General features: G+C 36.3%; 1 protein-coding gene across 26 annotated transcripts in view; it reads right to left on the reverse strand.

Moving 5' to 3' along the window:
* tpm1 (tropomyosin 1 (alpha)) overlaps positions 1–13,434 on the reverse strand; it is a 54,396-nt gene that overhangs the window by 17,239 nt on the left and 23,723 nt on the right. For 13 of the 26 annotated variants that reach the window (NM_200934.4, XM_087310534.1, XM_087310541.1 and 10 more), the window contains 3 exon segments: positions 2,294–2,369; positions 5,297–5,367; positions 7,030–7,147. In NM_200934.4, the coding sequence (NP_957228.2) occupies positions 2,294–2,369; positions 5,297–5,367; positions 7,030–7,147 (265 nt within the window). 26 annotated transcript variants of the gene reach the window in all.

The following is a 13,434-nucleotide window of genomic DNA, read 5'->3' on the forward strand; positions in this document are numbered from 1 at the left end:
TTTAAGGTAGAGGTCACTGCAGGAAGTGAAAATTATTTTTGCAGTGGCCCATCCAGAGTCCTGACCTAAATCCAATTGAGCATCTGTGGAGTGAGCTAAAGATCTGGCCGATGGCAAGAAAACCCTCCAAATTGATAGAGTTAGAGCTCATCGCTGAAGATAAATGAAAAGTGAAAATTATTTTTAAAGTGGCCCAGCCAGAGTCCTGACTTAAATCCAATTGAGAATTAGTGGAGGAAGCTAAAGGATCAGGGTGATGGCAAGAAGACTATCCAAATAGGGCAAAAAATACCAGTGGAGACTTCATTTCACAATGATGCCTCTTAGGCAAATGATAATAAGATGAAGTACGTGTCATTTCTAGTCAAATTTTTGGGTTGATAGTATAAGTGTATACTGTTAGACAATCCAATAACATTATGTACAAAGTAATAGTATGTCTATATTTAATATTATTAGAAATTGTAAGCATAACATTTTTATTATTATTATTATTATTAATAATCTAAATATTACTTATTACTTTTGAAAAAAATATTATTAATTAAATTACTATAGGCACTTTTCCTGTTCACATGCTAATGTACCTTTCCATTGTGTATATTTCTAAAATAAATAGTGGTTTTACTGTGTTCACACTGAAAATTCCTTAAAGAAAATGCATTTACAATTGCAGGATATTACACAAAACATGCAAATAAAAATGTTTGGACTGTCAACACTTCATGCACTTAACCAGTCACCGATTTAATTATGAAAAGGAGTGGACTCGGCTCTCGGCAAAATATTTCAGATACTTTGGGTGCACAAGTCCATCAGTTGGGACGCAACTTGTGATAAATCAACATTTTACAGTTCCTGTCAAAAAGCATCAGGTGTTTGACTGGTCATCCATATTCCCCATTTGGCTTCAAAACCAGCGTAACCAGATGTCACTTTAAAGGGAGTTCACACAACAAAACCCCCCCCTGAAAATTCGGTTATCATTTACTCACCCTTCACTTGTTGCAAACCTGTTTAAGTTTCTGTCTTCTGTTGAACACAAAGGAAGTTATACTGAAGAATGCTGGAAAGCTGCAACCTTTAGCTATTTTGTTTGCAGTTTGTCTTCTCCATTTTTTTACATGCTTTTTCGAATATTCACACAAAACAAAACTCAATTTTTCTTAGTTTTTCAGGAAGTGACCATTTTGTTCTTTTCGACTTATTAAATCAGAGTTGTCAAACTCTGTTTTTGGAGGGCCGCCATGTCTTTATAATATGAGCATTTATTTTACCCCAGTATATTCAATGAAGCTTCTAGCCTGCTGATTCAGACAGGCGCATGTGAGTGCAAGTAAAAGGCCTTTTGTCTCGATTTACGCTTGAACAACTAAATGAATGCCAAAGTTTATTTAACTGAATGTATTTTAATGACATTACAACATCTATGCTGCAAAAGGAAACATATAAAAAAAAATAATAATAAAATAAATCACAATAACAGGTCACCGGAAGTTTATCAGTATAGAAACAACACTAGCTCGGCATATACCCTATTAGTTTGATCAGGAGTGTATTAAATAGGGTTGGAACTAAACTGTGCAGAGCTCCTACCCAGCAGGAACTGAGTTTGACAGGTTGTTGGTCATGATTTATTCGCAAATAAATATTTATACTCTACTTCCGTTTTCCGCAGAAATCTAATTCACATATATTTAGATAAAAACACAGCTATTGACTTCCATACAATTTTTGACTCCTATTACAGATGTCAATGACTGCCAGTTTCCAACATTCTTCAAAATATCTTCCTTTTTAAAAGAAGAAAGAAATTCAAAAAAAGTTTAAAACCCCTTCAGGCTGAATAAATGTTCATTTTGGGGTGAACTACCCCTTCAACAGGATTTTAGCTACAACACTTTACAGCATCGTTGGATAAAAACACAGCTATTGACTTCCATACTAGTTCTTGCTCCTACAATAGATGTCAACGGCTGCCAGTTTCCAACATTCTTCCAAATATCTTCATTTCAACAGAAGATAGACATTCATAGATAGACATTCATAAAACTTTTCAACTACTTCAGGGTGAGTAAATGTTAATTGTTGGGTGAACTATCCCTTAGACAACATTTCCACTAAAGCTTGAAAACTAACCGTCAGCAGATCCACCAGCATCAAATCAGTACAAATCAACAAATGACGCTCAGTGCACAGACAGAGAAGGACAGATAAACATTAGGGAACACCGGTTATCCCGGTTTGAGGAGGGTTGCTGCCGGAGTGCCTGGGGCTGCAGCAGCGCTCGTACCTTCTCAGCCTGGGCTTCCAGAGACTTCAGGTTGTTGGTCACAGTTTTCAACTCTTCCTCAAGCTCTGAGCATTTGCTGGTGATTTATGTACAGAACGCAGAGAAGGGGGAGAAAGAGGAGGAACAAGGGAAAAGGAGGAGAGGAAAGAGGAAGGAAAAACAAACAAAAAAACCCCAAAATCAATCCAAACAGGAGTGGAGGACAAGGAGAGCCTGATGTCACCGTAACACAGCAGGAATGAGCCATCAAAAACGCATGCAGCAGTTACTTGACTTGCATGGTGTTAGCCTCAACGTATACTTCAGTTTTTAGGGTTCGGTGTGAGATGCATATTCAGTCATCACCCCTGCAAAAGCATACCGTGTGTACATAGCTTGGATTAGTTTTACACACTCTGCCAACTGAAAATAATCTTAAAAAAAGGATAATTCAACCAATAATGAAAATTACCTCATTTATTCTCTCACATGTTTTTAAAGCTTGGGTTTCTAGTCCTCTATTGAGCATAAAAGAAGATATTTTGAAGAATGCTGGTTGCTTTGACTCATTGACTTCCGTACTAGGAAAAAAATTATTATGGAAGTCAATGGGTGCCAGCTATTATCATTTCTCAAAATATCTTCTTTAGTGTTCAACAAACCCTAATAGGCTTTAAACAGGTGAAAGTAAATGAGGACAGAATTTTCATTTTGGCTAAACCATCCCCTTAATTAAAAAAAACAGCCATATCATTTGTAAAATAGTTTACGCTAGCATGTATGTTTATAGCATTTTTAGCATGATTTGTGTGTTTTGGCATAGTGTTTTATAACATCTTCCCATTTTGAATCTTATTCTTAAACGCCTCTAACATGAATTAACAGGCAACACATGGCAACAGTCACTACCATGTTTTATACATGTTGTAACATGTTGCTAAGATGAATTAGGATGTTGATATGAGGTACACCAATGCTAGCATGTATTAGCATGTTTCTAGCATGTGTCAGGGAATTAAAACGAAAGCATCTGACGTATAAAATAAAACTTTCCATCACTCCTAACTTTTGAATAAGAAGTTTTAGCTTGGCTAATGTTTAACATATTGCTAACTTGATTTGCTAACATGACAAACATGTCATCATGACTTTAACATGTTGCTAGACTGAATTAGCAAGTTGCTAACATGCCTTTAGCATGTTAAATGTTGCTGGTGTGATTGTTTTTAGTATTTCTACCATGTTGTAAATCATCACTTATATTTTAATACTGACATGCTAGCATGTTTCTAAAGTTTACCATGTTTTAACACTGCTAATATGAATGAGCATACTGCTAATGTGGTTACCACATGGTTTCTTACATGTCACTTACATTTGTTATTTCCATGTCTTAAACACATTTAAAGTCACCATTAACTACTGTAATGTTTAATTTGTTGTAGCTCATGGCTAACATGTTTTTACATTTGTCGAGAAACAATTTACATGTTGCTAACATGTTTTAACAAACAATTACAATTAATCTGTTGCTAACGTTTTAACACTATGCTAAGATATAGCTATTAAACTCACTGCTTTCTATTTAACGGTTTTATTTGTTGTTTATAACATTGTTGGTTGACACAATGCTAACATTTAACCCGTGGCTTACAATTCAACCATTGCTAAAGTGTTTTAACACTATGCTAACATATAGCTAACATCTAATCTATGACTTAAAATTTAACTGTTGCTAACATCTTTAACTGAAAATGTTAGCAGCATGCTGGTAACATGCTAGCATGAGCTCCAAGTCGCTAACGTGTAAAGGGATAAAAAGAAAACCATTTTAATGAGTACAATGATATATTGCTAATAAATTTAAAGAGCAAAATTCAAATAACTTCCAAACTGTTGAACGCTTGTGTGTATGTGCTAATATGCTAATATGTACATATGCTAACGTATACCTAAAAGATGAAGTATAGTTTGGGCTTTGAGAAGCATTTGAGCCGCAGCATTCCTGCTAAGTTAGAAGGGTGTAAAACCAAACATTTCACCAACATATAGATGGACCAAGTAAGGCAGCATAGGTAGCAAAGCAGGAGAAATGGCGGTTTTGCATACTACAGGGTGCACGGTGTGACCAGACGGTTGGGTTTTATGCAACCTAATGATTGGTGAGTAGTACCTGTTCTTCTGAAGCCTTTAATGACTTATAGGTTTGGTCCAACACCCGAAGCTCATCTTGTAATCTTCGATTGCATCTGTTAGTGTAGGGAGAAGGCCATTCCAGACGCCAGCCGCATGCAAGTTAACAGTTCATGCAAAAATGTGCAAAAAAATTACAGACACAAATGCAGCAACGTGAGACATGCATTAGTCAACTGCAAAAACGGTGGTACATCGGTAGTACATTTAAGGAGGTGAACACACGGGATGCAATAATAATCAGATAAGCTACAACAATGTACTTTATCTATATAATCAAAATGTTATCAAAGTTTTAGTTCTTTATGTTTAAATCCTTTGAATTGAACAGTGTTTTGAACAGAAAACTAAGAAAAATGTAGTTATAAAACAGATATATGTCCCATTGACTATGAAAAACAAAGTGATTAATATATTACATTACTTTTACCTATTTATAGTTAGCTAGCTATAAATTGGCAATGCACAAAATATATCGGTATTAACTGATGAATGATTAAATGTTATTATGTCCCAAATAAACATTTAATTTGTTAATCAATTAAGGTATTTAAATGATAATATCAGTCAATAATTTGTTCATTTACATTTTGTAATTCGACTTAGAAAAATGTATCAACAATAGCAATTATCGGCCAACATATCGGTTATCGGTATTGGCCAAAACTACCATATCAGTACATCCACAGTCTAAATGAGCATTTCTGGTGTGAACACCTCCTGATATAGCATCTGTAAGGCTGTGTGAGAGTCAGGCACATGCATTAATAATATGATGCTTATGGATGGGTTTTGTGCAGACATGCAGGAGGCTGCAGATGCATTTCGTACCTCTCGTTGAGCTCTGCACGTTCCTCTGTGCGTTCCAGCTCACCCTCAACAATCACCAGCTTACGGGCCACCTGCACACAGGCCAGAACAGGGGACAATTACACAACTGTATTTATAACCAGCTGAAATGGGATAAACACAGACATTTGTTTTGTGAATTGTGGGAACATTACATGAGTTTCCATTGATGGTATACTGTACAAACTGTATTTTCTATTGCTCTAATCCCACCCTAACCCTCAACCCAAACCTCACAGGAAACTTGCTGCAGTTTTAATTTCTGAAATAAACTCATTCTGTGTGATTTATAAGTTTTTTGGTGAAACGAAGACAGCAAATGTCCTCATATTTCACCATGTTCATGTAACACCCGTGTCACGACACAGATTTGTGTAATGATATGTCACAAAAACATGTACACACACACACCAAAAATGACAAAAACCAAACCAAAGAATACAATTTCAAAAAAGGTAAATAAAGGACAAAGGCAAAATTAAATAAATAAATAAATAAAAAAATTTAAAAATACATACATACAAAGGGTAAAACTTAAAAACATTAAGACATTCCAAAACAACAAAGAAAACTAATCAATAAACAAATAAAATTAATTAAATAAATAAAAAAGGCAATACTTAAACAAAATAAAAACTAAACATTCCAAAACAAAGAAATAAAAAAAGATGCATCAAGACAAAAAACAATAAAACAAAAAGATGAACAAAACAAAAATATAAAAAGAATAATAAAAAAAATTATTACAAGAATACATAAAGTCACAAATGAAACTGAGGTCGAGATTAAGAAATATCCATTAAACCAAACCATGGAAGACCAAAATAATGGATAAATTAATTGGATAACAGTAAAATTATCAATAAAACTGATTGATTGATTGATTACTTACTCCCGGGGACATTTATATCGAAGTTAATATTTAGCCGCACCATACTGGCGTTTCGTAACATCTAGTTTTTATGAAGTGGGTTGTTAGCCCAACGCTCAACCCCCAACCTGGAAGACCAGGACATATATTACAGCCAATTTAATTTATTCAATTCACCTATTCCGCAGGTGTTTGGACTGTGGGGGAAACCTACGCCAACACGGGGAGAACATGCAAACTCCACACAGAAATGCCAACTGGCCCAGCCGGGACTCGAACCAGCGACTTTCTTGATGTGAGGTGACAGTGCTAACCACTGAGCCACCGTGTTGCCCCAAAACTGATTGATTAACAATAAAAAATAAAAACAAAAACAACAAAAAAGCAAGAACAAGGAAAAATGGAAAAACACAAGAGGAAAAAAAAAAAAGGATTTAAAAAACAAAAACAAAAAAGGCAGAAACAGTAAACACAAACTAAACAAAAGGAACATAAAAAAACAAACTGAAATGAAACATCACAACATTTTTAACAAAACTTAAACTTGAAAAGGACTTAATTAAAACTAGACACAAAAATTTGAACAAAAAAACAACAAAATTTCAAAAACAAACAAAAAAAGACAAAAACTAAAAACAAAAGAAAACAACACAACCCCCAAAACAGCTATATTGGATGAAATAACCACATAAAACCATGCAATCCAACTCAAAGACTCACACTGAACTGCAAGCATCTGCTGCTCGAACACTTGAAGTGTGAAAGGTCATGTGACCAGGAAGGAAGTAGTGTGTGTATGTTTGTTGTGTGTGCATGTGTGGGTATAGTGGCTGAGGAAACCTGCCTCCTCGTATTTGCGGTCGGCCTCCTCAGCGATGTGCTTGGCCTCCTTCAGCTGGATCTCCTGAATCTCCATCTTCTCCTCGTCTTTCAGAGCTCTGTTCTCAATCACCTTCATGCCTCTGAGAAAGAAAGAAAAAAAAGTGAGGGGGGAAAAAAAAAAAAAAGAAAACATCACTGTGACTCAGTGATCAATAACCCGCCACAAATTACACTGGGTCCAAAGCTCAGATGCAGACAAGCTGCTGGCTTTCACAGTCAACATTTGAGGGGAGTTTTCTTCATCTGTTAGCTAATAAAGCCATGTTTTCTTGTAAAGTCAGAAGAATCAGTCAGAATAAGGATAGGTGGTCTTTTATATGGACACTTTTCACCAGATTCATTTTTTATATTATGATGCATTTAATGGTCGTCAGCATCTAAGGGTGCTTTCACGCCTGATTGTTTTGTTCTGAAACAGGGAGTACAATTGTTACAATGTTTTTTTTTTGTTCTTGGTGCAGTTCACTTTCACACAGCAAAGTGTCTGAACCAGGGATCACCAATCTCGGTCCTGGAGGGCTGGTGTCCCTGCAGGGTTTCACTCCAACTTGCCTCAACGCACCTGCCTGGATGTTTTAAGTATACCTAGTAAAACCTTGATTAGCTTGTTCAGGTGTGTTTGATTAGGGTTGGAGATAAAATCTGTGGGACACCGGCCCTCCAGGAACAAGTTTGGTGACCACTGGGCTGTTTCTCAATTCCAAGAACGCAGAGAACGGACTTGCGTTCTTGTGGAGACCAGTCTTGCCAGGTGTCCACGGAAGAACAAACTTGGGAGACCGCGAGGGCAGAGAATGCATCCTCTGATAAATGAGATGCTGCGTTCTTCCTGATGGTCATGTGACCTTCATGCATTTTAAATGGAAAATTATTTAAACATCACAGCATTCATACAACGATGTATTGTTTTCCCCTTTTCAAAATATATACTCTGCATAAAACATAAATATACTCTGCACAATATAAATAAAACAGATTTTAATACGAATTTCAACAAACAAACACTCCTAATGTGTTTATTCCTTTATTAAGATGTCCATGGTGATGTTTATATTCACAATCTCATTTAGGGAAGCTCCTGATGTAAACAAGTGATATCTCTGAACTTAATATTTAATCTAAATAAAATGCTGCGCTTCCCACCTCCAGTCGCAATGACTTTTGGGACTTCCAGAGGGAGTTCGGTGTTCAAATCTGCATCGGTGCGTCCTCGATATCAAGAACACATCCGAGAAGTTTCATGCGTCCTCTGTTCTTGCAGTCTTAAGTATTGAAACTGAACTTAAGCAGAACACGAGGACGCAAGACCGCTGAAGAACGCACATTGAGAAACAGCCCTGGTCTAAATAGACCATAACAGTTAAAACAGGTCACCTGCGACTAAACTCTTCTCACACTAGTTAGAGTTTCAGGATTTCTTTTTTTCCCCAGAGTCCTACTGACTCTGATTCAGAAATGAACAAAACAATAAGCCTAATACAAAATATTGTGATTAAAATATGGAAAAAATTTCAGATCGCAACTTCAGTAAATTTTCATGATGAATAAATATATCTCTCGTTAATATTTCAGCATGCTCTCACTTTCGTATTCAACATGAAACGCACATTTACTGGTAGGAAAGACATCCCACCCTCCTCATGCTCTCTTTATATAGCTGTTTATATGGCTAATGCATAACCGTAATACACTGTGATATAGTTTGTTAGATCATGTTGCTTTCTCACAACAATCGAGTTTGTTTTAATCGAGCAGAGACCACCTCATTCAGATGGTCTTGGATTGATTGCTGTGGCGTGGATCAGAGCATGATTGCTGGTTTCACATATGCTAAACGAAACACATGCCAAATTCATTGCACTAATTGAGCAAATGAAATGGGTTCTGAAAAAAATGTCTGGGTGTGAAAGCACCCTAAATCCTCGAAAGATTTAATATTTCAATGTTTTTTTAAAAACATGTATATTTATAAGTATTTACATATGTATTATATCATCTTTGCATTAAATTACAAAACAAAACAAAAAAATTACTGCTTATCCAAGGTGTTTGTAATGCAGCGTCTATGGGGGTCAGGACAGTAAATTTAACGCCATTCTCTCTTCTGGTTGCTGTTATCAGTCTCTTAATTTTCTTCCTTTTTCTGAAAGTCTTGATAAATTGGCATATTTTTAAATTATTATTTTAGCAAACAGGATTGTAAAATAAATATTTGTTGTACTCTCCGATTCACAGCGCTCCGCTACTGGGAAACCCAGAAATGTGAAAAGGGTCCATTGTCTGCAGTACAAAACATCATGTCAGCATCAGGGTTATGTACATTTAAAACAAAATTTAACATTATAATCCTTAATTTAAATTCAAAGGTTATGTAAACCATTTCAACTTCATAAGACAAAATAAAGAATACATTTCGGTGAAGCATTATAGAACATCTCAAACATATCTGAATAGACGCATTTCCTTAAAGCATCATAAAAATTACAGTGCATCTATACATGTTGAACAGTTCAAGGAACTTAACATGAGGAACAATAGAGCTTCACCTATTAATAGAAGTTTAAGCAGAAGTCTCATGTGCACAGTGTTGATAACTTGGTAATGTCTTGAAGTAAAAAAAAATCAAAAAAACATTGAAAAGTGAAAGTTTTTGTTTACCATCTGAAAATATTTATTTATTTATTATTATTATCTGCACTATATTTTGACTAACAATTTTGTGAATTTTTATAAAGATGCGTTTGGTCAAAAATGAGATTTCACTGGACAAAAGATTCTCAAATGGCAAATTAAGGGTGCTTTCACACCTACACTTTTGTTTCGGAACGCGTCTAGATCGTAAAGTAATCGTTCCGAGATCGCTTGAATGAGGTGGTCTCGGCTCGATTGAAACGAACCCTGGATATGTAATAGGCTTACGGCTATATGAAGAGAGAATTATGAGTATGGTGGGAAGTTTCGCGAGTCTCCGGATGCCCGCAAACGAGTGATGATCTCCCTGTAATCTCGCGTCTCCCTCCCGGTCCTCAAATAGGCATCGTCACGCACCCTTCTCACCCCTCCCCACCGCATCTCTCCTCAGACACGTCGCGCGCGCACCCTGTCAATCACCACCAAACCACCACCTCTCCTGACAGCTGCTGGGACGCTGCAAAATAAACTCTGACACTCTGACCAATGTGAGGAGAGTTTACTCACACGTGACTTGTTTTAGCTCTTTTGGTCCGATTAGAAACTTTGCAAAGTGAAAGCGAACCGCTCCAAGAGCAAAGAGCAACAATGTAACAATTGTAATCTGTGTTTCGGAACAACTGAATCGATTCACAGGTGTGAACCGATCAAATTAAATGAGTTTGCAGTGAGAGGAACCTCTTTCAATTGTTTTCTATTAGCAGTTTATAGTATTATATATAGGCAACGCAGTGGCGCAGTGGGTAGCACGTTCGCTTCACAGCAAGAATGTCGCTGGTTCGAGCCTCGGCTCAGTTGGCGTTTCTGTGTGGAGTTTGCATGTTCTCCCTACGTTTGCAGCTGTTTTGCTCCAACCCTTATCAAACACAGCTGATCCAACTAATCAAGGTGTTCAAGACTATGGCTGCATGATGTTGGAAAAATCTAACATTTATCGTGCAATACATGTTATGACATGAATACAATTTCACCAGATGACCTAATATCTCTATTTGGAAAGGGTTCATAATTGTAGATCGATTGGGATGATTCTGCGATGGCAGTGCATCTCTATCAAATCTAATAAACAATCTATACACTTTTAGGGGTCCCCCGACATGACCCATTTTCATTGTGGTCTGTGCTATTTGCAGTGCATTTCTGTATTGGCATGTGTTGCGAGTATTTCCGTGCACTTTACTCAGAGATTGATGAATTAATGTAAACTATTTGCATCTCCATGAAATCTAATAAACAATCTATAAACTTTTTTGGAGTCCCCTGTGTTTTATCGTTTCCCTGAGTCTAACAGTTTTCAAGGACAGTAACTGAAAGATAAAATAAAAATGATTTAATAAAATTAATCATAGTTAAGGTCACAAATGGTACAATTTCTTATACCTGAATGCTTTTAAAACCATTACACAATCACAGGTATGAAAAACATGCAAAAATGATCAATTGTGATCCAAACTCAACATTGCATAACCTGCAATGTGACTATTGCGAATGATGACATGGACGATATGGATGCTGAAAGGATATTTTGTGCAGCCCTACTAGAGGCTATTAAGCAAGTGTGAGTTGAAGGTAGTTGAAGCTAAACTGTGCAGAGCTGTAGACCACAAGGAATTAAGTTTGAGACCATTATTCTAAAAGATGCATAACCTTTTTTTTTGTCTCTGAGGTGGATACATTTTAGAGCTTCACAACATATTGACAAATTGAAATCACAATAATAGTATATCCAATATCCCTACTGCAGACAGGTGCAATAAATTATTTATTATTATTTCTTTACGTTTGAGTGTTTTATGCATAGGTTTTTTCAAATTTGACCAATCAGATGGGGCCTTGCAATCTTTATCCCCGTCTTCCCAGTAGTTGCTGTTCTGCTATTGGCTAAACCTGTTTAAAGGTGAAACCAGAACTGAAATACACACTAATAGCAGGAGTCGAGATGAGACAAGAGTGGGAAATAAACAACAGTGAATTAATAATCACAACATCTGCAGAGCTTTACACTTATTTAATGCGTTTTAAAGTCTAAACGTATGATTTTTTTTCAGACTGACTTAGATTGAATTATATATATATATATATATAAATATATAAGAGAAAGGTTATATTGCAAGGAATAGTTATCGCAACTCTTAATTCTGCATATTTCCTGAGTATCGTGCAGCCCCAATAATACATATTAATTATTGTCACTCATTACATCACCGTCTGGAATACTCACTTCTGATTGGTCAGTCGTGGCATTCCAAGGTGTGTTATTTTGAGATAACAACCGCTAAATAACACGGGAAGTTCAAATCAAATTGAAAGTCAGTGAATACGTTCATAACTTGTCTGTCATGCCATGATTTGTTTGTGGCGTCCGGTGAATGAATAATATGTAGATTAGTATATGCTTTATTCGGCTGGTTTCGTTTCTGTCAGCATTACACTCGACTATTTGGCACCATCTTGTGACTGAATAATGCGCAGGTTAGCGTATCCTCCATTAGCTGTTTTCGTTTTTGTCAGTTTTGCGATTAATAAAATAAAATTAGTAGGCGATTACGGCTCAAAACCATGTTATGTGGCAGGTAGTCATGTAATAAGCGGGATAAAATACATCCAGGACTGTTTTCACAGAATAAAACCCTTCAGTCTCACACAAGTCAACATTTGAAGTGGATCACCACCTTTCAAAGCTGTCCTAAAACTATTGAACAACATTCATTCTTGTCCAAAGGCAAATTTAAAAAAAGATTTTAGATTTATTTTGAATGTGGAGTACTAACAGTGATCCGCTACACTGAGATGTTATTCTGAGATAACAACCTCCTGGATGAACTTATATCACAATATTTTCTTCTATTTACTTCTATAAAAACATATTTTTCAGTTCCTGTCGCCCGTCTCCGAGCCAGAAGAGAGAGATGGGAGGCGAAGGCACTTAAGACCAGGACCAGGTCTCGGCACAGAGTGGTTCAGTGCTGGGCTTCAGACAGAAGGCCTCTGTGTGGACGAACAAAGGGAGGGAAACGCAGCCTAGTGCCTCCACAAATTGCTGTTTATTCAGGAACACACTGGCTCTACGCAAACAGCTCACGTCAGTTGTTTAGGCCAAAAACAGCAACACACAACTACAAGCGTCTGCAGTGCCCTTGGTCTTTCTGCTACATGTGCTGGCATTTCAAGGGCTTTTAAACAAGAATAAAACATTGAAAACAAAAATAGCTACAGCTTCAAGGTTGAAGAAATTAAAATGTATTTGTTTAGAGGCAATAAATCTGAAAAATTGTGTATAATAATGCACTATCTTATAAAAGTTGATTTTTAAAAAATTATTATATAGTTTCCTCCAATTTCTGTTTAACAAAAACATTTTTTTTTTACATTTCTAAACACAATAGTTGCATTTTTTATTAAAACTGTTTTTATTCTAGCTGAAATAACAAACTCAGCAAAAGAAAAAAAATATTACAGGAAATACTGTGAAAAATTCCTTGCTCTGTTAAATAAAATTATATATAAATCTAAAATATACATTCGCTAGCCATTTTATTAGGTACACCTGTCCAACTGCCCGTTAACATACATTTCTAATCAGCCAATCACATGGCAGCAACTCAATGCATTTAGGCATGTAGGCATGGTCAAGACGATCTGCTGCAGTTCAAACCGAGCATCAGAATGGGGAAGA

The sequence above is a fragment of the Danio rerio genome, chromosome 25, assembly GCF_052040795.2.
Source record: "Danio rerio strain M-AB ecotype USA chromosome 25, GRCz13ab, whole genome shotgun sequence".
Classification (NCBI taxonomy): Eukaryota; Metazoa; Chordata; class Actinopteri; order Cypriniformes; family Danionidae; genus Danio; species Danio rerio.